Source organism: Podarcis pityusensis (genome assembly GCF_964106645.2).
Source record: "Podarcis pityusensis genome assembly, chromosome: 1".
Classification (NCBI taxonomy): domain Eukaryota; kingdom Metazoa; phylum Chordata; class Lepidosauria; order Squamata; family Lacertidae; genus Podarcis; species Podarcis pityusensis.
In genome coordinates this window covers 67,268,242-67,293,542 of record NC_138028.1, presented here as the reverse complement: position 1 = coordinate 67,293,542, position 25,301 = coordinate 67,268,242, and the positions used below count along the sequence as shown (strand labels likewise).

The window sequence follows — 25,301 nt, the reverse complement described above, 5'->3', positions numbered from 1 at the left end:
CAGGTCCTTTTTATAGTGTCTCATCAATGGACCAGACCCTAAAAACACCTTGTTTTATAATCCTAGGAAAAGTTAGAAACTGCTTTGTTCATTTCTGAGAGAAAAACCTGAAGCTTAATCCAGTTAAATATTTTGGGCTGGGAAGCGTTCTGATCTGAGACTTGCAACCTGACCTGGATTGGGTTCCACTAAGTCTGCAGCCTGAGGGTTCTCCTGGACTTGATGCTATCTGTGGATGCGCTGGTTGTATTGGTAACTAGGAGTATTTTTATAACGATGATAATAATAATAAAAATTGTTTAGGCTGGTTTAAAGGTGATTTGAAGGACTGCTTTCTTCCAATCAAATCCAGCTGGTCCTTAAGTTGCACTGTCAAGGTCAAACAGATTGGTGCACATTAAAGATGCTACTTTTTCAGAGGCCCTGTACTTTGGAACTCTCTCATAAAGAAGTTTTCACTAGACGTTAAAAACGTATTTGTTTCAAGCTGCACTTCATTAAAAGTTCTGTGAACTGGGCTCTAAACCACTGCTGTATTATTATTTTTTTGTAATTGGATTGTTTCATTTGTATTTTTAAATTTGCTATTTATATTACTTTATTACATTTATATCTCACTTTTCCTCTGAGGAGGTGGCATATATGATTCTTCCGCTCCCCATTTTATCCTTACAGCAACTTGGTGAGTTGGAGGAGGGGGCTATTGGTTTCATTTGTTATTGTTTTTATTATGTATATTGTGTTTTTATCTTGTGCTTTTATGCTGTGAACTGCCCTGAGATCTATGGGTGAAGGGCAGTATACTACTGCTGCTGCTGCTGCTGCTACTACTACTACTAGATTAGGCTGAGGGATAGTGACTGGCCCTAACTTGCCAGGTTAATTCCATTGCTGAGTGTGGATTTTAACCCTGGTTTCCCAAGTCATCATCCATTATGCTAACCACTTTACTACACTGGTTCTCCAGCTGTTCTATATTCCTTTATTTAGGCTATAATTTCTGTGCAGCTGAAGGCTTTATCTTGTAATTTTGCACAACATTCATGCCATCCATGCATAAATATAGCAGAACTAGCAACTGTGTTTTATTGAAAATGTGCTCCTAGGATGAGATATTTAACCAAACAAGCTGAAGTGGATTAGTGGATCAAATAAGTTCAAGTGGATTCAATCATATTAGGTTCCCTAGTAAATTAATCTGGGTTGTGGTGTCAACATAGAGTGTTATTTTGCTCTCAAATCTATTAAAGAAAAGAAGGAAAGAAATCAGATGCAGATAGCCTTGGAAACAGCTGTAATTAAACTGGAGTTCTAAATAATCAGCTAAGCTGGTAAAGGACTTTGTGTGATGACCAGCCGGGGGGGGGGGGGTTCCTGCATTTATTGTTCTTTTTAATGTATAGGCTGATCTCTTGAGACAGTCAAACTCAGTATTTAGCAGGCTTTTGTTTTAAACCCACAGTCCCTTGAGAACTGAAAAGGAATCATGCTTGGTTAAATGTGGGAAAATTTAGTAATGCCTGGTTAAAAGCTTTACAGCTGGATTAATGAGTAACCTACACTTTAATTATGCTGCTACTGCTCTCCCACTGTGTTATAGCTTCTTCTTTGCTCCTATAAAGTTCTCCACTCTGTTTAACTTAGTCACTTACAGCCTGAAAATGCCAGTGTCCTCGGGCGATCTGCTGTTACTTATGCTTGGGACAGTGTATCTTAGAGAAGGAAGCTCTGCACCAATGTCTAATCAACAAGGTATGGCTATGATTTCGTGCTTGTCTTTAAATGTTTTCTAACGGCATGGATCCATATTACCGCATGATTAATAGATGTTATCTTCGCTCGGAGTGCCTCCAGCCTGGTTTGTTTTGAGGGAGATCAGACGTTGGCTGTTTAATGAGCATTCATTTTGATCCATTTGTGTGGAGGTTTGAGAACACTTGCATCGACACAATGTCATTTCACATTTTCCAGTGCATTTCCCCATCGGTTTCCTTACTGCAGAAAGTTCAGTCTTTTGAGGAAGTGGGTTTGTTGTGCAAGACTTTCCAATCCATTATAAGTGTGAAACCTGAATTTGCCCGTGTGATTGAATCCCACTCAAAAATAGCAGCAATCTAGAAGCTTTTTTTTTTTTTAGTTCTCAATTTCATCCCAGCTGCAGCTCTTCTGCATGGGGTGTAGTGATTTCCCTCCCCTAGTCCAAATTGCCTTGCCTAAGGAGCAAATGGCTATTTATTGACTGACAAAACTGAGAGTTGATTCAGATGCGGATTCAGATGCCCTGTGACAGCAGCTACATGCATAATGTAATGCAAGAAAAGCAGGCCATTGCATGTATAAGTGGTGTCCAAACTTGTTTTCAGAGAGGGCCAGATTTAATGAAGTGAAGGGCCGTGAGGGCCGACCAAAGTTGTTAACCTTTTCTTTAGGATTGAAGTTGTTGAGCTTTTTTTAAACTTTGGACAGGCCTGTATTGTATATAATTTTTTCAGAAGAGTCACCATGTGGAATTCATGCATCAAAACAGTGAAATCACTTGTTTCTTCTTAAACAATAACAAATGTATTATAGTGCATACTTCATTTATGATCCTGGACATAGTCTATTCATGAAACTTTGTATGACAGCAATGAATATATTTTTCTGAACTTTACTTATTCATATATCAGTTTTTATGTTTATGTGATAGATAGAAGCCATAGAGGCAAACAAAAGTGCTGCTGGACCTTTGATAAAGCCAAATCTGTTATAACTTCACAGTGGTTTCTAGCTATAGCAAACTTTTCACTTCCATTTCACTTCTGTGAAGATATTTCACTTCTATTTGGCATGAGAATGCAACTTGTTAACCACTGTGTATGTTTCCAAAATAAGCTATGACAAACACACCCCGAAGCCTGGGTTCTCTTTTTTATTCCCCTGCTGGATAAAGGTAGTCCATCTGAAATCCCAATAAGACCATTTCTATAGAGGTCTGACTGTGCACAGATGTTGCTATGTATGTTAAACATACACATATATCTTGAGCTATTTTTCTTTGCAAAGGTCAACCAGCAGAATGAGAACACAAAGTCTGAGTGCACTTCTCAAATTTAGAACCTTGAGTGTTGATTGTTTTTGCTAGTAACTTGAGTTTTACTCACTGCATTCATAGTGACTTGCAGTGCAAGCCTTCTCTACTCAGAAATAAGTTATACTGAGTTCAGTGGGATTACTCTGACATACATAGATGAAGGATAACAGCCTAAGATTAATTCCTTCCTGTAGCACCTTAAAGACCAACTAAGTTAGTTCTTGGTATAAGCTTTCGTGTGCAAGCACACTTCTTCAGATACACTTCAGATAAGTGTATCTGAAGAAGTGTGCTTGCACACGAAAGCTTATACCAAGAACTAACTTAGTTGGTCTTTAAGGTGCTACAGGAAGGAATTTTTCTATTTCGACTATGGCAGACCAACACGGCTACCCATCTGTAACTGGAGCCTAAGATTAGTAATAATATAAATTATTAGATATTAATGGGAAAACTTCAATTAGTACCATCTGGAAGTGAAAAGTTATTTGGCATCTTATGGAAAAAACTGGAGAATGACATCCAGCTGTCTTGTCCTCCCCCTCCATTTTCTGCACTCTTGTCTCTTTTTTTTATGCCTTTCAGATTCCAAGTGTGGGCAGAAAGTGGACGCAAATTCGTGGCATCTTTATAGCTATCTCTCTCGGATTGTTGGCGGGACGCAGGTGCAACAAGGTTCTCACCCATGGCAGGTGAGCATATCCCTCCCAGTTACATCTTTAGTCCAAGATCTAAGGTCTCCAGCTCAGCTTTCCTCCACCTGGTGCCTGCTGGATGTCTCAGACTACAGCTCCCATCATCCCTGCCAATTGGCCATACTGACTAGAGCTCATGGGAACTGTAGCCCAAAACATCTGGAAGTCAGTAGACTTTTGCAGAAGGCTGGCCTAGCTTATCATGGAAGTGGGGGGGAGACACACACCAAAAACCAGGGTATTGCTTGCAGGTGGCAAGAACAATCTCCATTCTCTCTTGGTTGCTGGAAAACGGTTGTGATTCATATATTGCCTACAAAGCAGGAGTGATTTTAAGAAACTGCGACAGGCCTACCATTTGGGAAAATTCAAACAATAGCTTCAAACCCATAAGCAATGGCCTATCTCAGGAAAAGTAATTCGTGCCCTCAAAACACCCTTTGCTTGGGGTTCCCTGATGAGAAATAGACCTTTATTTCTCTTTCAGAAATCCAACAGGTGGGACAAAGCTTGCCCTTGCCCAAAACGTATTTTGACCTCTTCATGCTTCTAGGGACATACATAGGAAGCTGCCTTAAACTGAGCCAGATGATTGGTCCATTGGTCCAGTATTATCTATGTTGGCAGCAGATCTGCATGGTCTCAGGCGGGATCTTTCATATTGCCTAGCTGAAATTTTTTACCTGCAGCTTCCCGGGATTGAACTTGAGTCCTTTTGCATTAAAGTTTGTCCGTGGAAACTGAATTAAAGGTTGCAATCTGAAGTTTGCTTAGTTTTTAATATGTTTTTGTTGTTCAGTCACTTGTTTGCTACCTGGAGCTCCCTTTGGGAAGAAGGGCAAGATATAAATTTAATAAAAAAATAAATACTATGAAGCCCCATCGGAAGATACGCTGAGAATACAACCCTAAGCATGTCTACTCAGAAGTAAGACCCATTGAGCTTAATGGTGCTCACACCCAAGTAAACAAGGTCTAGGATTGTAGCCTTAATTTTCAGTGAAAGGGAGTCTGTAAGAGTATATGGTCTACTATTTAAACAGATCTTTCAGATCAAAAATCAGTGGTAAAAGAAGTGTTTCTTTTTAATCAGTGCCCTGTAATATTTGAATTTTGCAGATATACAAGTAGAACATAGGGGGAGACACAGCTTAAGTATTTAAACAGATGATAGCCAAGACTGCTTCTCCACATCAGATCTCCAGAAAGAAGCAAAAGCCCAAAAGGCCTTGATCTTTTCCAGCTTCTATGTATGTGTCTTGTAATCTGATTGCCCCAGAATGCTTCTTTTGTTTTCTGTTCTCAACTAGCTTGCTGCCTCCTTCTAGCTAGAGAAGGGACTGAGAATGAGTCACCTTCTGCTTCACCAAGCCTCCTTGGACCATTTATCTGAAGTTTCCTAAAATAAATAAAAAACCCCCCACATGCCTGGCAACTTTGACACAGGCTTCTATGGGAATCTCCAACAGTACTTCTGGTTCCAATATTCCACATAATACTTATTTTGTCTCCTTTCCCCTTCCCCTCATTCTTTCTGCTACAGGGAACGACTAAGATATGATGAGCATGAAGGTTAACATGTAAATGTAGACATTCACTGTAACTTAGGGAGAGAGGGAGGGAGAAAAATACTAAGGTGGCAGGATGATTTTAGTACTGTCTACTTATCACTTCTTTGCATGTGAATGTTTGCATTGCAAGACAGATATTGAGAAGCTCTGAAAACTAAGAGTTCTATAGGAGAATGTGATAGTTAGCATTCACTACTGCTGCATATCCCTAGTAATTTGGGGTGTGTGTGTGTGTGTGTGTGTGTGTGCGCGCGTGCGTGCATACACCCCCCCCCCCCTATTTTCAGACATTAGCAAAATTCATTCAGGATTGTAAACATTCAAATGTGAATGCCAACAATCACCATGTTGGGACATGCATGGCGTCTCTTCTGTTTTCTGTCTTGCTTTTGCAGATGCGATAAGAAAAGGTTTGCATTTTCTAATGTGACATGTTCTCTTTATGGCACAGGTTTCCTTGAAACGAAATAATCGTCATTTCTGTGGAGGAACCCTTGTTTCCTCTCAGTGGATAATCACAGCTGCTCACTGCGTTGTAAGCAGGTACAGATAGAGAATTCCATTCTTTTGTAAGCAGGTGCAGATGGGGAATTTCACTTGAAGGCCAAAAATTCCAGGTTGTTGTTTTGTTATATATTTTTCATAGCTTTAAAAAAAATGTGCACTGCACCTGAAAGCAGCTACTGAAGGGCAGTATATAAAGTCATAAAATAAATATAAATGCATAAATGAAATATTTAGGGTTTGGTGCTATGTGATGCTATTTCTGTATTTTGTTTGGCTTTGTTTCAAAAGATGAAAATCAGTTCCGCCCCCTTTTTTTATAATGGTTTTCTACCACTATGCAGATACCTGCTTGGTTCACTGACCGTAACTGCTGGAGAGCATAATTTGCGCCAGAAAGAGCAGGAAGAGCAAACCCTACATGTAAAATCTATCACCAGACACCCAAAATTTAACGTGAAGAAACCAATGGATTATGACATTGCCCTTCTGAGAATGAACGGTCACTTTAAATATGGTAATCTTGTCTACAATTACCTGCCTGTTATAAACATTATTTGTAATACTCAAGGGAAAATAATTTATTATCAGAAAGCATAGGTGAATCACACAGATACAAATTTCATTGCCAGAACTGGTGCCTTTTCATTGCTTTATTCAGGAGAACTCCTAGGACCAAATTGAAGGGGATATTGTGGACTGTGTAGATTAATTTGTTTCTCAAGGCGAGTGTAGTGTGATTGATTTGCCATATGACCAGCTTTACAACTCAACCACTCTCAGCATGCCAGTTGGGCCATGTGACTTGGTCATGAATCAAGCTGTGGCCATTGCCAAATCGGCTGCCAAGAAAAATGTGGCAAATAAAGAAAGTACTGGCATGCCCACCAAGTAATTTCTCACAATCTCTCTCTAGTGTGCTGAATTGAGAGTACAGGAAGCAAAGAGGAGAGAGATCTTGCAAAGCAGGTGTCTCCCCCCCCCCCAAAGAACCTTGTTGGATCAAACCACAGAATCTGACATCCTGTTTCTCACAGTGGCTAAGCAAATGCTTCTGGGAAGCCCACAAGCAGAGCTGGAAGACAATAACCATAATGTCAACATGTAAAGCCATGCACTTAAAAGGACTAGCAGGAGGCTGTTTCCCCACTCCATACAATACAATTCAGACAAACACAAACGGTAATAAAAAAATATTGAGGTCTTTAAAAAACAACAGCAGCAGCAGCTGGTACAGTGATCTTCTCAAGGAGGCAGTTTCACAGATGTACTCTGTGAGATTTACTTCTGAGTAGTTCTAAATAGGATGCGGGTGGCACTGTGGTCTAAACCACTGAGCCTCTTGGGCTTGCTGATCAGAAGGTCGGTGGTTCAAATCCCCACAATGGGGTGAGCTCCTGTTGCTCAGTCCCAGGTCCTGCCAACCTAGCAGTTCGAAAGCACATCTGGCGGGAAAGGTAAACAGCGCTTCCATGCACTGCTCTGGTTTCGGTGTTCCGTTGCGCCAGAAGCAGCTTAGTCATGCTGATCACATGACCCGGAAAAACTGTCTGCGGACAAACGCCGGCTCCCTCGGCCTGTAAAGCGAGATGAGCGCCGCAACCCCACAGTCGTCTGTGATTGGACTTAACTGTCAGGGGTCCTTTACCTTTACCTTTTTATTTCTAAATATGATTGCTCTGCATATCCCATCTCCCCTTCTCTGTCTCTCTCACTGGGATGAACAAGACAACCTCTCCTTTGATAGCTGTGTAGATAATGTCCCGTGCTTGGCCTGGATGTGAGTGTGTGTAGTAACCTCTGGCTTTGGGGTGATTAGAATGTAGCCTACTGTACAATGTTTCCTTATACTTGCTCTGAAAGATTAGCGAGGCAGGACTTAGCTTTGCAGAAGCCATGCTGATCCTTCTTCAGCAAGACTTGATCTTCTATGTCCTTGATAATTGTGTTTTTTCCACCCATTTAACCGGTGGATTCAGAGCATAGCTCCCACTGCAAGGGCTGCAAAGGTCTAGTAACTACTGTTTGTGTCCTGAATCCCTGGAGAGAGCACCACCAGTCACTGTAGACAATATTAAAACTGTGTTACACCCAATACCTTTAAAATTCTTTCCCTCAAATAATTCTGGGCATTCACAAGTTACAATTCCCAACAGCACTTGACTAATGACAGTGCCCAGAATTCTTGGGTGGGGGGCAGGAAATGCACTATGGATGTGCTTTAAAGTCACACACAGCCAGAAGCTAGATAAACCAGTAGAATAATGTGGTATAAGGCAATTTTCTAAGCAAAGTGGGGTCACATCATGGGGAAATGGCTCACACACTGCTGTATGGGACTGGGACTTGAGAGATGTGGGGATCTTGCAGTAATCTTTATGGTCCTATAGAACTGTATTTTTTTGTGGCTTGCTTATGGATGAGAGAAAGAAAGGGCTTGTATTCAGGTTTTTCTGAGTTACACACATTTGAGAAGCACACAAAACCAAAAAGTTTAACAGTTTGTGTGATGTTGCTTTTAATTTGGAGCTCAAAAGGGTTGGGACTTAAATTAACATTATTCTAATATGTCACACATTAATATTCCAGTATGCTACTGTGTTCATGGCAGGTTCAACAGTTGGGCCAGTATGTCTTCCTGAACCCAATGAAACGTTCGATCCAGGATATATATGTGTCACTTCTGGCTGGGGTCGCCTAAGAGAAAGTAAGCCTAAGCTATTATTTTTGGAAGCACGGCCATATCAAAGCAGCTGTGTAAATTTTTTTGATGCGAGTTGATGTTTTGTGATTCATCCCTTTGCAACACAATCCCTAATTGGTTAAGACTTCCCATATGCTGAAACAAAGATACAATAATAAATGAGAGGGGGGGGGAGTGGTTTTGAAGCTGTTACAGCAGAGAAGAGAGAAGCAATGACAGACTGAAGAGGCTCAAGAAAGGTGACCCTTCTCACAATTAAGGAGCTTTGGGGAAACATTTCTCCTTCCAGTGTACAACTTTCAACTCCAGATTGATGTCATTACTAAAGCTTCTTAGTGAGCAAATACTGGATACTGCTGTAAAGAGATATTCAGAAGCCTGTGCTTATTTTTGGAAGGACATAACTATATCCCCCCCCCCCCCGCAATGTCCAATGACCTCACACTGAATATTCCAAAATTCGCCTTGGCTCTACTTCCTGTAGTGTCACTTGGCATATTTTTCTGTGGCAGCCACATTGAATGAATGGCTGAAAAAATTATTGTCTCCCTCGCTCCAATGAACTGTTCCTCCACCAACACTATTCGCTGTCTGCCTTGGGCATTTTGTGGAAAGGATCATATCTTGGTTACAAAGCACCTGCTTGTCATGCAGAAGGTCTTCCAAGTTCTAGCCCTGGCATCACCAGTTAAAAGAAATGAAAGGTGGGGCAATAGGTGATGGGGAAGACCTTTGTCTGAGGTGCTGGAGAGCTGCTGTCAGAATAAATGGACCAATAGTGTAACTTGCTATAAAACTGTTTCCTTTGGTGTGCTTGTTTTCTAGATGGTATCCTCCCTGAAGTCCTGCATGAAGTGGAGTTGCCCATCCTAGACCACAGCGAATGTTCTAGAGCATTGTCAACTTTAAAGAAACCTGTTCGGGGTGACACTCTAATGTGTGCTGGGTTTCCAGATGGTGGAAAGGATGCCTGCCAGGTTGGTAAAATGAAGAGCCTTTTCTTCCCATCTACCTGCCTGCCTTTCTGTCTCTGTGATGGGGCGGGGGAACTTTCCAGGAGGAAGAACAGAGCAAAGAGATGAAGCTCATACTTTTCATGCAGAAGATCCCAGGTTCCACTCTCGACACCCGCTGTTAGACTCCTTTTCATGAAGCAGCAGTCTGTCACAAGCACTTGAGGCCCAAAATATTTTGCTGCCTGAAGCGAAATTCAAATGGTGTCCCATCCCACTGGTACAGCCAATGCTATGAAAACATCTGTAGCGTTCAGACATAAATTCTTGCCTTCCTCTGTTCCTGTTCCCCATCCTCATAGCTTTGCCTTAAACAGATCACTTCAAACTGCCACATGGCAGGGGCAGTCCTGTCCATTGGACAACTGCAGGATGTACTTTTGAAGGATCTCTTAAAATACTCGCATGCAGTGCTTTATATATGTCTCATTTGGATCTGTTTATTTTTCCCTGCAGGGTGACTCTGGGGGATCTCTGGTGTGCATGCGTGAGCATGGTTCTTGGACCCTGGTTGGGGTGACCTCATGGGGCTATGGGTGTGCTCGCGGCTGGATGCAAAACCTAAAAAAAAAGTATAACAGAAGAGGAACACCAGGAGTTTTTACAGACCTTACCAAGGTGCTCCCTTGGATTCAGCAACATATCGACACCGGTAGTCAATATTAATCACCTTCTGCCTAATTCACATATTAAGGCGTGTATCCAGCAAAGTTTTCCCATTTGCACAAGGATTATCACTTCTGCAGTGGAAGCCCCTTTCCTTCTCCTCTTCCTGCATCTCCCTGAAATCTACTGCAGAAGGTTAGAGAAAGCCCCAGGACCATTTGGGGGAGGGGGGAGGAAAGGGAATGGAAGTTCCATTGCACAAATGGAAGTCCTTGCGTGAACAGGATTAATTTGTCGGCAACAACCCTAAATCTTTTCTTCAACGCTGCCAACCCGACAGAAAAACTTAACCTGTTAGGGTGATATGGGGAAGTTGATTATTCTGTAAAGCTAATAATTGCAGCTTTGACTGGGTTGTATGGCAGATAATACAGTCCCTTATGTTTTTATATATGCTGGAAGCTGCCCAGAATGTCTGGGGCAACCCTATCAGATGGGCAGGGTACAAATAATAAAAATATTACAAATTATTATTATCAGTTTGATTTCAGCAGCTTTACTGTCATGACAGCTGCTGTGAATTCCACTTAGAACTGTTCCAATACAGTTGTTAGGACAGGCTTCCTCAAACTTGGTCCTCCAGATGTTTTTGGTCTACAACTCCCATGATCCCTAGCTAGCAGGACCAGTTGTCAGGGATGATGGGAGTTGTAGTCTCAAAACATCTGGAGGGCCGAGTTTGAGGAAGCCTGCTTAGGACATCCTTGTTATATGGAGTCAGGCCCAAAGGGTGCAATGGATGTTTGGATGTTACAAATTCATTATTACATTTCTGATTTGCCATAACATTAATAGTTCTTCACTAGGATATTTCTCTTTTCCTTTTTAATTAGATATCAGAATGAAAAGCTCTATAGGTGAGTATAATGTGCTGGAAAACGCCTTCCTGAACTAAGTATGTACTGGCAGAGTCCAAGATTTCTTGTGTATGATTAAAAAGTATGGGTTAGAGATGATTATTTTCGTCATGCTTAGTTTTGTCTGTCTTTGCACTGCATATCTGTTAGACCAATAAATCTTGATATCTTCATATCCACATCACAGCATCATGCAGTGTGCAAGATGGCAAACTCCCTGGTAATGAAGGACAGCTTGTTTTCCCTGATCATCCTAAGCATTTTTACCAGGACAACCAGTGAGTAGCTGAAGTCCCTTTTCAGAAACTGTACCTGGTATCATGCACCTGTGCTTTACTGATTGCCAACTAGAATTCAGTCCTTGTGCATCAATCCAGGTTGTGCGTTTGGACTCTGCTCGTCCCAGAAGGAATGCATATACTGCTGAATTTTACCCGCTTTGATGTGGAATCCGATATGTACTGTGACTATGATGCCTTGTCAGTGATTTCTAAGGATGATAGGCTCCTTGGTGAGTGTCTTCTTCAAAATATATAAGGCACCAGGCTGCACTTTTTCCCAAATGAAAAGCAGGTGGTTCTTGTATAGTTGAAAAGTTGGATATGATATCAAAATTTGGTGCCAGCACATGCCGTACTGAAGTGAACACATGATGTGCATTAATGACCTGTCCAAACAGGAATTTCACCTATGGGAACTTTGTGGCATGGACACAAAAATCACCCGTATTTTCCTCTGAAGTCTTGGCTACCATAGTAGTGTTTTGCTTCCCAGTATGCCTGACACTGAGTGAGGCCACCCCTGCCCAACAGCCATGGGGAGGGTACAAATATAGAGGAGTTGCTCTTTGCTTTCCCTCATTGATGTTGGAGGGCCCTCACCCACATTGACTGAACTCACTTTCTCGTTGACAAAAGTTGCAGTTGAAAATGGTGCATGGCCAGCTGAGCAGAGGATAATGAAGACAGGAAAGAGTTATCCACCTATCTCATCTGCCTTGCCCACATTCTTGCTTGAGATGGCCCGATCCTGACCTTGCTTTTCCTTTCTGAAGGGATTTTGGAATTTCATGTGTAATGATGCTCCAGACAGTTAGACAGAGCTGAGTATTCAGAGGTGTTTTGGGGGGCAGACACCCAAAACAAGCTTTGCTGCTAAGATGCCCGCAATAAACACAGCTGAAATCTGGATACAAATGCTAGGTCGAGCCTGACGTATATTAAAGCATTTTTGGGTTGACTCTTCTCCTTCTGGATCTTATATAGCCACCAGGTTACACATTGTTGTTGTAAATTAAACTGAATCAGTGGTGTGCGGTGACTTTTTTTGAAAGGGAACAGTTAGGGCCAGAGGGGCCAGCTTGCAAAGGTGACAGGGGGCAGGGGGATATTGCGTGTGGGATGCCCCAACATCCTGACATTGTGCAAGCATTGTGATTCTCTCCCTAACCTGGACAGAAGCATCCCAGGCTTTGGGAAGGAGGTGCCAGTGCTCTGACAGTATGCTGGAGCTCTCCTGCCTTCTTCCCCAAGCTGGGTGGGCTTTGGGAAGATGGCAGAGGCGGACTCTTGAACTCATCGGAGCATTGTACCTCTCTCCCTAAGCCAGACAGAAGCTTCCTGGATTTTAGGAAGGAGGCCCCAGGGGAACATTTAGGGGACTAGTCTTCCTAGTCCACTGATCACACCCCACTGGCTTGAATACTATGGTCCTAAGCATACCTATTCAGAAGCAGGTTCTTCTCACATTAGCAGAACCACTCAGTAAATATTAGGAAAATTACATTGATAAAATTAACGTCTTTCAGGGAAATTCTGTGGCAAGGAGCCCCCGTTACCGATTTTGGTTGGTTCCAATAGCCTAAGGCTAAAATTTGTATCTGATAACAAAGAACATGGATCTGGGTTCTCTATGATATACCAAACTATTGAGCCAGCTTCTCTTCAAGGTAAGTATTGATAATTTCTAATAATATATGAGAGGCCAAGATATATGGATTACAGGCACTAGATCTGTTACTTTATTGATTGTGATACTTTTTTTGTACCTTACCAGTCCTTACATGAGAGTGCTCTAGGGAGATTCTATGATTTGTAGCTTTAGCAGTCATTGGTCGAGATGCAATTAGAAGGGTTTGATGGTCGAGATGCAATACAGAAGTGTTTGATGGTGAAGAACTGAGCAGTTGCACAATTATTAATATAAGTGGACCACATGAGTCCTTTACAGACTTAGCTCTGAAGACCTCTGGAGGAAAAAATGACTCTATAACAGGTAGATCACTGAATGTCTTTGGTAGATCACTGGCTCATCCCAAAGAAGCTCAACAAGTTTGGCTCCCCTAAAGAAAGCTCAACATTTATTGTCCTGCACCCAAAAAATCCAGGGCTTTCCTCTTCCCTAAAAGAAGCTCAACAACTTTGACCTGAACCCCTAAAAAAGGGGGTAGATCACTGCCAGTCTTTAACTCTGTGAGTAGATTGCAGTCTCTTGGGAGTTGGCTCTATAAGAATCAAGGGCAAACATAACCCAACCATCTACCTATTCTTCAAATACCCATAATTAGAAAGTTCCCTTATTACAAAATTGACTCTTGGAAGTCCATTGAAGAAATCCTTTAATAATAAATAAAACAACCACCACCTTATATTTTACTATAAGCATAATGAGCCCACAAAAGCTTTCAATGGTTTAGTTTGCTAAGGGACTATTTAAATTGTCTCACTTTACTTTTGCTTCACTGTCTTTCTAGACTCTGGCTGTGGATCAATTGCCATACTCTTTGAGGAAGGAACAATACAAAGCATGCACTACCCCGAGGCTTACAATAATCTGGCAGATTGTCAATGGATTGTTCAAGCTCCAGAAAACCACGTGGTCAAGGTACAAAGCAGGGCTGATTTACTGGCATCAGCACAAAGGGTTTCCTCTGAACACCATAAGTTTGATTCCAACCTTCACAAGCAATGTAACATTTCGCTCATGAGGCTGCCTTATTTTGGTGCTGTTTTATTATTAGTTAACATATAATATATATATTATTAGTTAACATATAATATCTTGCATTGGGATATCATTTAAATGCAGTATTCAACTAGGTTTTACTCAGGGTAAAACTTCATGTACATAGACCTCCTCTAAGTAAATCTTAGTTGAATACCACTGTGTGTGGATTCTTTCTTTCTTTCTTTCTTTCTTTCTTTCTTTCTTTCTTTCTTTCTTTCTTTCTTTCTTTCTTTCTTGTTTCAGTGTCTTTTGAACCTGTCTTTCTTCAAACTCATTCATACATTTTGGGTGTAGTTTTATGTGACACTGACACTTTTGCTATATTTGTGTAATATAGGGGTGTGGGTTGTATGTGATGCTGTTTCCTCTGTTTACATTCTTGTGGTAAATCAATAATTCATTCCCAAATATGAATTTCAGACACTAGAAAATGAAGTATACTCTTTTTCTTTCTGGCAGCAACCATCTCCAGCTTTTTCATAACATTCTTCTACAAATGTCGTCGTAGACCAGTATCCCAATATAATTTGCATTTCTAAAATGTTGGGGTGTGCTCTGCTCCCAAGTATTAATGTCTTATCTGTTAATACTCCCCAGTATTCACGTTATATCTGTACGTCTTATTGGAGGCCTCCAGTGACTACAATGACGTTTGACCTTGGGGCCCCAGAGGTTGCTACCCACATTTTGATACATGCAAGCATTGTAGACTACAGTCAAGCATAAACTGTGGATCTGCTTTGATTTGTAAATTATAATAAATTATAATGTTTGCATTTGGGGATGTGCAGAGAAATCCTATGCGTGTTTATTCTGAAGTAAGCCTCCATGTGCATCTGAAGCATCTGAAGTGTGCTCCATGTGCACATTTATTCCAGCCTTTATTGCAGCATTAATCTATGCCTTGTTTAAATAGTATTTTCTTACTTGCCATAGGCAGGGCAGCAATTTAGTTTCCTTGGTAACACTGCTGAATGATCTATGGCCAATAAGAAAAATATCTGAAACTAAACCTCTTTGTGTTTGATGAACTTCAGGGGGTTTTTTTGCTGTTGGTTTTGTTTTGTTTTGTTTTCGAAGCTCACATATGAAAATTTTGAACTGGAGGAAAATGAAGGCTGCACTTATGACTCAGTGACAGTGTATGAAAATATTGCAAAGGATAATGAAATAGGTTTGTTTTTTATACTTATTTCTAATGCTGTGCACTAAATGAGATTTGAGTCCATTGCCAGGATTACTTTCTTCCCAGTTGGGTTTCAGTACCCAAAATAAGTTCAATTGGGGGGAAAGTAGTGGGTGGCGTGGCAACGCTGCAAGAAATGGATTCGTTTCACTACACACCATGTACACACCTGGTTCTTAGAACTGGCCCCCATCCCTACTTCAAGTGAGCAAGTCTTCTGCAAGTGATTGGGGTAGGCTGCACTTTTAAACAAGGGGATCAGTTGCTATCACATGTAGTCACACTGTTTTTCAGTATTTGGCTAATCTTGCATTACACACACACACACACACACACACACACACACACACACGATAGCATAATTACAACTCACAGGGAAACCTCTAATCAGCATCTGAAACTGTCCATTATACTTTTTCACTCTACAAATTCCTTTAATTTATATCAAGGAAATAGTAGCAGTGACCTAACACACAGGGTGTAATACAACACTGAGCAAGCATTTTAGTGCAAGCATTTCTGCTTAATAGACGGAGCACTTTCCCCCTCCTCCCCTGCCTCTCCTCCTGTTATGGGGGTTCTCCCAACCCCCCTGAGCAGATCTGTGGAGGGTGCAGGGGAGAAGCCCTGTTTTACTAGTGGAACTCATTGCACTGACTTTCAATGGTGCATCAGTTTAATGGTATCTGACCCAATGTTCATATAAAGAGTTTGTCAGCACAGAGGATGCCAATTTTTTTACGACACCCGTTTGATTTAATGTTTTGTATGCTGAGATGCAGGGAAGTTGTTTCTGTTCTTCTGTGAACCTTGCCACTTACCTTCTTTAGCTCGATCCTGTGGATTTGCTGTCCCAGCACCAGTTGTCAGTTCCTCTAGTACCATGCTGGTCAAGTTTCATTCAGATGAGACAGAGACGTTTGGTGGATTCAAAGCCAGATTTTTGTTCATCTCTGTTGCAGGTAATGGAAAATGGAGGATTATTCTAGCCCTAGAAGAAAGTTGATTTGAGGAATTCTGACAATGACTCTCCCCTCTTTCTTTTTGAAACTAGATCTAAACATATCAAATTCGAGCAGTGAAGTAATGCTTCTGGAGGAAATAAGTGATGCCTCAAATGAAACTGACATTCCTGGTAAATCATCTTCTGTGAAGGTATCCTTTGGTAGGAGAAGGAAAAGGGCAAAATGAACATAGAGAGGAGTCCAGGGTTTGGTTTATAGATATTCTATATAGATATTCTATAGGTATTCTAGATACTCTATAAATTCTACATACACACCAAGTTTGGCTAGAAAATGTGTTTTCCTAATAAGGAAATTTCCTAAATCCAAAATATATTGCAGACTTCACTGCCTCCATTGCATCCTCTACTAGCCAACTAGTGGAGCTCCTCCAAATGGTTCAGAGGTTCCTGGTGCCTGAGAGAGTTTCCTTGGAGCCCTCTGTGGCCCACTGTTTATAAGACATTTTGAGGGTAAAGTTGTATGACTCTGTAGCGATATTGATCCCACAGTTCATGCAGAACAAGCGTGAATCTTGATCATGCTCAATCTGGATCATGGTAAACAAAACCTAGCCAGCAGGGCACCTTTGGGCAGCTTCAGGGCGTGGTGAAAGGGGTAGCGCTTGAAATAGTCATTGGCCAATTTCTAATACACCGATTCTTGGGAAGGTGACTGAGAAGGTTGTGGTAGAACAGCTGCAGGCATTCTTGGATGAAATGAGTTACCCTGACCAATTTCAGTCTGGCTGGCCTGGTTTAGAGGTCAAATCAGCCTAGCTTGCCCGGATAAATGACCTCCACTGGGAGAAAAACAAGGAGAGTCTAATTATTTTGCTTCATCTCAGTGTGGCTTGTGATACCATCGGCCATGGTGTCCTCCCAGACCAGCTCTGTGAAACTGGTGTCAGGGTAGTTTATGGTAGTTCTGATCCTACCTGCAGGGTCGGTTCCATAGAGTCACCCTGGAGCATTTATGCTATGGAATGCTGCAGGACCCTATCTTAGCACAGAGTTAAATAACATCTATATGAAGACAACTGGAAAGATCATTGTGGGGATATGGAGCAAAGTATTATTAGTATGCTGACGATGCATCACTCCATAATGTCTGAACTTGGAGTGGACATGCAGGCTCTGGACCAGTATCTGACCACAGCTGCGGGCTGGATGAGGGCCAGTGAACTGAGTTTAACTCCTGGCAAAACAGGTGGCCTTGGTGGCTAAGGGTACCTTTTGCCAGCTTTGGTTGGTTAGGCAGCTGCAGCTGCTCCTGGACTGAGATGGCTTGGCCACTGTGATGTTGGATTACTGCAGGATGCTCTGTTCTGTGATTCCCTTTGACTTAACCTAGAAGCTGCTGCTGGCTCAGAATGCAGTAGCTAAATTGTGTTACCTCATTGACACCATGTAATGCTTCTGCTAAAGGAGATGTGCTGGCTGCCAATAAGCTACCAGGAACCATTCACATTTTGCTTTGATCATTTAAAGCCCTAAAAAACTTGGCACCACCATAAAGTCTTGTCCGCAGTATCCCTCCCTGGCAACTGCGCTCCTCAGATGGAGCATTGCTGAGAATACCACATGCCCCAGAGATGCACTTACCCTGAACTAGAAATTGGGCTTTTAGTGTTGCAGCTCCAGCTCTCTGGAATCAATTACCAGCTGAAATCAGACAGGCACCTCATGTGATGACGTTTAGGTGCCTACGGAAGACATTTTGGTTTACGAAGGCTTTCCCCGAGGTGCATCCCAGTCATTTTATGGAAGATCAGTTTTATATCTGATGAACTTGTTCTGTTTTTCAAATTTGTATGGATAGCCTGACTGTTTTAGAGTTGAAATAAACCTAAAAATAAAAATGCCCAGTAGCACCTTATAGACCAACTAAGTTTGTTCTGGTATAAGCTTTCATGTGCATGCACACTTCTTCAGATACATGCACACGAAAGCTTATACCAGAACAAACTTAGTTGGTCTATAAGGTGCTACTGGACAATTGTTTATTATTATTTCTACTACGTCAGACCAACACAGAGTTGGTTTAACTGATTTTATTGTTCTTGGGATGTGTGATCCTGTGTTTAATTCTGTTTTTACTGACTACATTGATGGGTTTATTTTGCAAAGTGGTCTGTAAATTCAACAGTTGTTGCTGTTACTATGTTAGTGTAAGACATGGGTAGGCAAACTAAGGCCCAGGGGCTGGATCTGGCCCAATTGCCTTCTAAATCCAGCCCGTGAAAGGTCTGGGAATCAGCATGTTTTTACATGAGTAGAATGTGTCCTATTTAAAATGCATCTCTGGGTTATTTGTGGGGCATAGGAATTCATTCATTATTATTTTTCAAAATATAGTCCGGCCTCCCACAAGGTCTGAGGGATAGTGGACCGGCCCCCGGCTGAAAAAGTTTGCTGACCCCTGTTGTAAGACTAAGCAGGCTGCTAAGATCAGCAAATGTAAACTTGCCTGGGATAGCTGCTCCTTCCCACCAGTAGTGGCTCCTGGAACCAAAAGAGAGAGAGAGAGAGATGGCAAGGCTCCCTCCTCCACCATCACCATGCTGTGGCTGCTGGTTGTCTGTCCTGGCCAATGAACTGCTTCATTAGCCACTGCTGAAATGCCATCCTATAATTTGCCTGCAAGTCCTACTAAATCCAGTGAGACTTTCAAATTAAATAGAAGCTGCCTCTGTAGAATCAGCCAAATGTGGGCAGCTTTTTCCTCCCCCCCCCTTTTAAAAAAACTATTTTTATTAAAGATTTTATTGGTTTACAAAAGTACGTGCATTGTGTCTTTTTCAGGTTGCAAAGTCTTTTCTACAGATCTTGTACATTTGAGTGTTGTATACAGTATAAAGTTGGGGAAGAAAAGAAGGGAGAGAGGAGGAGTGGTGAGACTTATATGTGGGCAGCTTTATTCCGTAATAGGCACAAGTTGCTTTGTTTTGTTTTTGCAATGTACAATAGCTTTTCCTCTTTGCTGTGTTGCCAGCTGACATTTGTGGAGTAGCATTCAACCAGCCCAGGTTTCTTTTCAGTCGGATAGTTGGAGGCGAAGAAGCTGTACCATATTCTTGGCCTTGGCAGGCAAGCATACAGATTTTGGGAGAAAACATCTGCGGAGGGGCAGTTCTTACAAGCACATGGGTGGTGACTGCTGCTCACTGTTTTAAAGGGATGTAAGTACTATGTTATGCCTTAGCAATAATAGTTCACAGCGCCTGAACAGTTTGGAAAGCACATTAACAAATGCATTATTTAGAGTGTCGTCCTATGAATGTCTACTTATGACTACATATTGATAAGTGTGTATAACATCCTTTGCCAGCCTGCTGAAGATTTAGACTACTGTGCTGGCTGGGGTGATGGGAGTAATCCACCTGGAAGGCATTAGCTGAAGACTGGTATATAGGATTGCATGCTTAGAGTGCAATTCTGTGCATGTCTATGCAGAAGATGCCCTGCTTGAAAACAGGGGCTGCTGCCTCCTATGGATTTTTTAAAAATATGTCACTATCTCCCATAACATGAACTCCCAACCCCCATTTTCCACCATACTAGAAGAATTCGAAGAAGGTAACACCCCAGAAGTTCTGAAGACTAGTCATCACACTCAGAGTAACTAGGGATAGCAAAACATGCAGATAAATGAAAACGTGTGTAGGTTTGGCAAGCTCTTGGCAGACTACATACCAAATTGCAAGAGACTGAAGGATTTATATTCCTCTGGTACCCACAAAAAATGTGGGTATCTACTCAGAAGTAAGTCCTGCTTTATTTAGACTTCAGCACAAATCAAATTTGTTCCTATTCTGTGTGTATTCGGAATCCCTGTGTGGATGGGAGTAACATATTATCATGCTTGAATGAAAATGTGTGGTACACACTGTTGGAACAAACTTCTGGGTTTGTTTTTAACCAATTACATTCTCTGCAAAGGGGAAAATACAGAGATTTTTGGAGTGTGGTTGCTGGAGCTCACGACATCGGAGAACAAGAGCTTAATAGTCAGGTTAGTACAAGTTATTCTGTATTTATGGAAGGAACATGTCCTTATACCGCAACATGCACAAATAATTCTACTCCTCCCCCAAGACTGTGGGAGCAAAACGAAAAAGAGTTTTACATGAAGTGTATTTTCAAATACCTCTATCTATCTATCTATCTATCTATCTATCTATCTATCTATCATCTATCTATCTATCATCATGATGGACTTTATAGTGAAATAGGTTACTACCAGTATGCATGTTGTTCTATGACTGCCAATCACAAAAAGAAAACTTCTCTTTCTGAAACAGTGATTGCGCTATACTCAATCATTCTGAGTCCAGACAATTGCATAAACCACCTGAAATGTGTTTGTAAAAATTGTTTTTATTGAGGATTTTCTTGGGTTACAATAGTACAAGCATTGTCTCTACTTTCATATCATAAAGTCCTTTCTAAAACTGGTTTTGTTTTATGTGACACTTTAATGTTGTATACAGTATAAGGTTGGGGGGAAAGGGTGGGGAGAGGAGTAGAGCAGTCTTTGAGCTGCTGACATCTTCCCATGTATCATCCTGCTGTGCTTTCCTATTTCCAGAAAAGATTGGTCAAACAATACATTCTGCATCCAGATTTTAACACCACGACTACAGATTCAGACATTGCACTGGTGGAACTCACTGAGCCTTTAGAATTCAATCATTATGTTCGTCCTGTGTGTCTACCTGAGAAAGATGAAAAGGTTGAGGCTTCCAGGGTGTGTGTCATTACAGGTTGGGGCATTCATTATGAAGGTGAGTGCATTTTCCTTTCAGTAAGAATTTTGTGTTCATCTATTAGCCAGAATGATTGCTAGCCATTCCTTTTTCATTAGGGACTAGTGGAGAAGAGGGGTTCATGAGCTGAAAATGTGGACTGCAAAAGAATTAAGTTCACATTTAAGGAGCTTATATCTGAATCTTAGTTTTTGCTGAGTGTGCTCTTTTTAACCCCTCAAGATGGAGAACTTTCAAGAAAACTCCATCAACTTGAAGTTCCTATTTTGGTTTCTGAAGAATGTCAGAAATACTATATGAACCATCCGGGTGGTCTGAACAAGCGGATGTTCTGTGCCGGATTTCCTACTGAAGGAGGAAAGGATGCGTGTACAGTAAGCAGTCAGAGTAAATGTATTCTATTCAACCAGGAATTAACAAGGTCTGTGCAATAATTCTGCAAACACCCAGCAAAACAGGGACCCATAACTTTATTAGAGCCAAGGCAAAGCTTCTTCTGGTTCTTGTGTAGCCATAACTACCAAGTACTAAAACACAGAGTGGAAAATGAAACTAGGGGTAGGCAAATTTACCCTATGAGAGGTCTTCTAATTAATTAATGTCATGGTAGAAGCTGAGATGAAATATCTGTTTTTCTAAGATCTCGTAAGCATGTTTGATTTTTGCACGTGCAAAGCCATGAGTGAGAAAGCTGTTGAACAAGGACAGTGGATATTAATCACTATCTCATGGGTCACGAAGAGTCGGACATGACTAAACGACTAAACAACATGATTTCTCCTGCTAGTGGCCTCTCCATTTCCACCTCCCGTGGTTCCTTCACCTACCCACTTTTTTTAAACAAAGTTTTGCTGTTACCTTAGCGGCAATGACATTGCCATGCTCTGCTTCATTCTGAGGAAGAGGGCCCTTCTTCAGAGTGAGGTGTGGTGAGGGGTGAGGCAGTCAGGAAAGCATCACTTTGCTGCAGCATCTAGTCTATAACTGCTTGAGGGTCTCATATGAATGAATGTCAGTGGAACTGTTTTGTTGGCAGGAAACCTCATCTGAAATATTATTATTTTTGGTCACAATTCCTTCTCCCTTACTCTGCAATAGTGTCTCTTACCATAACCATCCAGAAACAGAGCTCTATAGATTGCTATCTTTCACTCTGTTGAGTACCTACTTGCTGTCATACCTGTGTGCTGGCAAATGATAAAAGAATGAGCAGCTTAAAGCTGGCAACAGTGGTGGTTGCAGGAGACAGGCGCTGCATTCATTTCTTTGTTGCTAGCTTCAGCCTACAGTCTGAAGGTAAGGACACAAATAGCAATACCCCTTAATATTTAGAAAATGCAGAATGTGTAAACTGAGGTCACACTGATGGCTCTTGAAAGTATCTTTCCTCGTCAACTTACAAATAGGTATACATTAACTTTAAGCTCTATTCATTTTTATTAGGGTGATTCAGGAGGTCCACTGGTTTGTCCATCAGAAGAGTCAAGCTACTACACCCTTAATGGAATAATAAGCTGGGGACATGGTTGTGGAAGAACTGGCTATCCAGGAGTTTATACGAATGTTGCGTCTTTCACCAATTGGATTGGTCATCACATATATGGAACCAGTAGGCATCTGTGTTTATTTTAACAACAGCATCCAATCTGGAGGGACGCTTTCTAAGAAGGAATGTCCAGTATGCTCCCACAGACATGTGGGGATGTATAGAAGTGTCACACACCTACTGGCAGCCCTGCACGTGTTAGAGGAGATGGAAGCAGTGCTAATGTAATTGCACACACGCACCCGCATGCACCCGCTCTGGGACGAAGTCCTGTGCTTCTTGTCTTTGGGCACAAGAAGACAACATAAATACACCACACATGTGTTTACCTCCTCTGGAGAATCACCAGGCTACTCAGGGTCTTGTTGGATGAGAGAAACAGAAAGTGGGGAGACAGCATGAAGACGTAGCACTGGATTTAGGGGGTGAGGGGGGTTCCTCTGCACAGGATGCTGAGCAGAGGGAGTGCATCTTCATCATCATCATCACCATCACCATCACCATCATACCTATATTTATATGGATGCGCAGAACAGAAGGCAAGAGGGAGGAGGGAGTGAAAATAACGAATATTTAGGGAGGGGATGCCAAATTTTGTCCTCACAGGGTGCCATATTACCAAAGTCCAGCCCTGAAAAATGTCTGGTCTCCTACTGCAGGAGCCAGTTCTGCTCCTAACACCTTCTCTCGCTCTGCCTACCACACATACTACAGTAAGGCCATGACTGCCCCTCCTTACGTTGATGAAGACCCTAGCTCTGTCACAAAGGCTTGTTCCACAATATATTGGCCTTCAGGCTTCCACAATACTCTTGCTTGGTTTTGCTCAAGCGAACCAAAACAGCTGCTGCTTTGCGGTTATTGGTCACCTGAAAGTGTACAGCGGGCAATCAGGTTAAGCAATGACTACATTATTTCCCATGCCAATGTATTTTATTGCAGTGATACCATGCAGGCTTAATCCATGAATGATCCACCTTGTCAAACACTCTAATTAGGGGTTCTTAACCCATGTGAGGCACCTGTCTAAAACCCCATTTCTCCCTCAACCTCCCTATGGCCTTTTCCTGTTTGCCTTCCCTCTTCCCAGTTCTCTCTTAGTTCTGTATATTAAAATTATTCCTCCATCTCTTCCAATCAACTGTGGCTGCACCAACACTGACCCTAGGCTGGGGTCCCAAGACTCACAAAATTGTGTTCACCTATTGAAACTGGAACACAAGTGTGAAGTGCTTTGAACTGCTAGGAACACAACCTCTGGGGTCTTTTTGAATTCATCACAAGTGGTAGTAAGTAGCACTTAATTAAAAGCCATTTTTAGAGAGGGCTGTTTCCCCCATAACCAGAGGCAGACCTAGGCTCACTGGCACCCTTGGTAAGTTGCTGTATCAGTACATACACCCCCCCCCACCCCAGTCCCTTGCACTTTTCACAAGGAGATATCTGTGCCTCCAAAGCTGGGAAAGAACAAAAAACTTTGCTTTTTGTCAACTTTCACGCTCTGCCAGTGACTTCCTTCATGGCCATCAGGGTCTGCTCCACCTCCTCTCCTCCTCTGCCATTGGTCCATCTGCTTCCCTGCCTCCTTCCACTCACTGCTTTTGCTTCTGTCTTTTTTCCTCTTCCTGCAACTCTTGCTGGCTCTCTCCATCATTCTTTCTTCCCTCCTCTCACACTTCTAATAGCACTGCTCTGCCAAGGTGCCCAGAGAAGCTTGCATCCCTTGCCCAGCCACCCAGAGCAGTGGAGGAGCAGCTCAGAGAGCATGCAGACAGGCAGGAAGGCTCCCAGCCACTCTGAGCCAGAGTGGAGAGGCATAATTTTTGCACCTGTCCTTGGTGGGGGTCGACCTAAATGACCCTAGGTCATTTGCCCATAACAAGTTTGCCACAGCATCGTTATAATTAGATGGCTATGATCTCTTGGCTGTTTTATACTTGGACTTGACTGTCTTGCTTCTTTTGCAGACTCCTCAAGCCAGGAATGAAGATCTTCTATGAATGTGAGCATTTAAATCAACAGCTAAACCATGTGACTTGACAGCTTTGTTCTAGAGTTCATGGACTGCATGTTTCATAATTTGAAGAAGAAGAAGAACACATAGCCTTCACATGCGTAAAATATATCAGTGCAGCTTTGGACACTTCCATTTATAAATAATGTTGCTGCAATTCTATGCACAGTTTCCTAGGTGTAAGTCCCATTGAACTTACTGGGAGCATGTGAGTTTTCCCCAATGAAATGTTTCACGTGAATATTTTTTTATAATGTAAGGTAACATAAATTATTTTTTAAAAAATCTATTAATATGCATTTTTTAATTTATCATGCCATATGACGGTAAGATCACTTTCAGACATCTAGAAGAAGCACATGTACTTTCAGTTTCTTTTCTTCATGCTCCAGAGTCTTAGTCAAAAAAAGCAGGTTTGCAACCCCTCCCCCATGGAAACATCTGTTCTGTCCTCACATTGGGATATCCATTTATTAATAAAGGTTTGATTGGTGTGTGCATATTTAAGTTTCTGTGTGCATTTAATGATTACTTAGGTAGAAGCACTTAATGAAGATTAAGGATAATTCATAGATTTACTGTAACCTGGAATGGTCACTACAGCCTTACAGTAAAGATAACTGTTCTTTAAATGGACGTATGATCTTTTTTAAAAGCACACTCTCAACTGCCTGTAGTTTGAAGCGGGGGCAAG

General features: G+C 41.8%; 1 protein-coding gene across 1 annotated transcript; it reads left to right on the top strand.

The window, feature by feature from the left end:
- Positions 1 to 1,547: 1,547 nt before the first annotated feature.
- Positions 1,548 to 25,100, top strand: OVCH2 (ovochymase 2; the record flags this gene model as incomplete). The annotated part of the gene is made up of 21 exons (XM_080998454.1): positions 1,548 to 1,752; positions 3,659 to 3,765; positions 5,791 to 5,882; positions 6,188 to 6,360; positions 8,455 to 8,550; positions 9,373 to 9,524; positions 10,017 to 10,212; positions 11,060 to 11,083; positions 11,271 to 11,361; positions 11,461 to 11,594; positions 12,891 to 13,031; positions 13,836 to 13,966; positions 15,170 to 15,263; positions 16,106 to 16,237; positions 16,330 to 16,410; positions 19,274 to 19,460; positions 20,221 to 20,293; positions 20,870 to 21,065; positions 21,270 to 21,421; positions 22,491 to 22,656; positions 24,561 to 25,100. 21 exons carry the CDS (start codon positions 1,548 to 1,550, stop codon positions 24,578 to 24,580), a joined length of 2,643 nt encoding a protein of 880 aa, XP_080854580.1. The 3' UTR covers positions 24,581 to 25,100.
- Between the last annotated feature and the right edge of the window lie 201 nt (positions 25,101 to 25,301).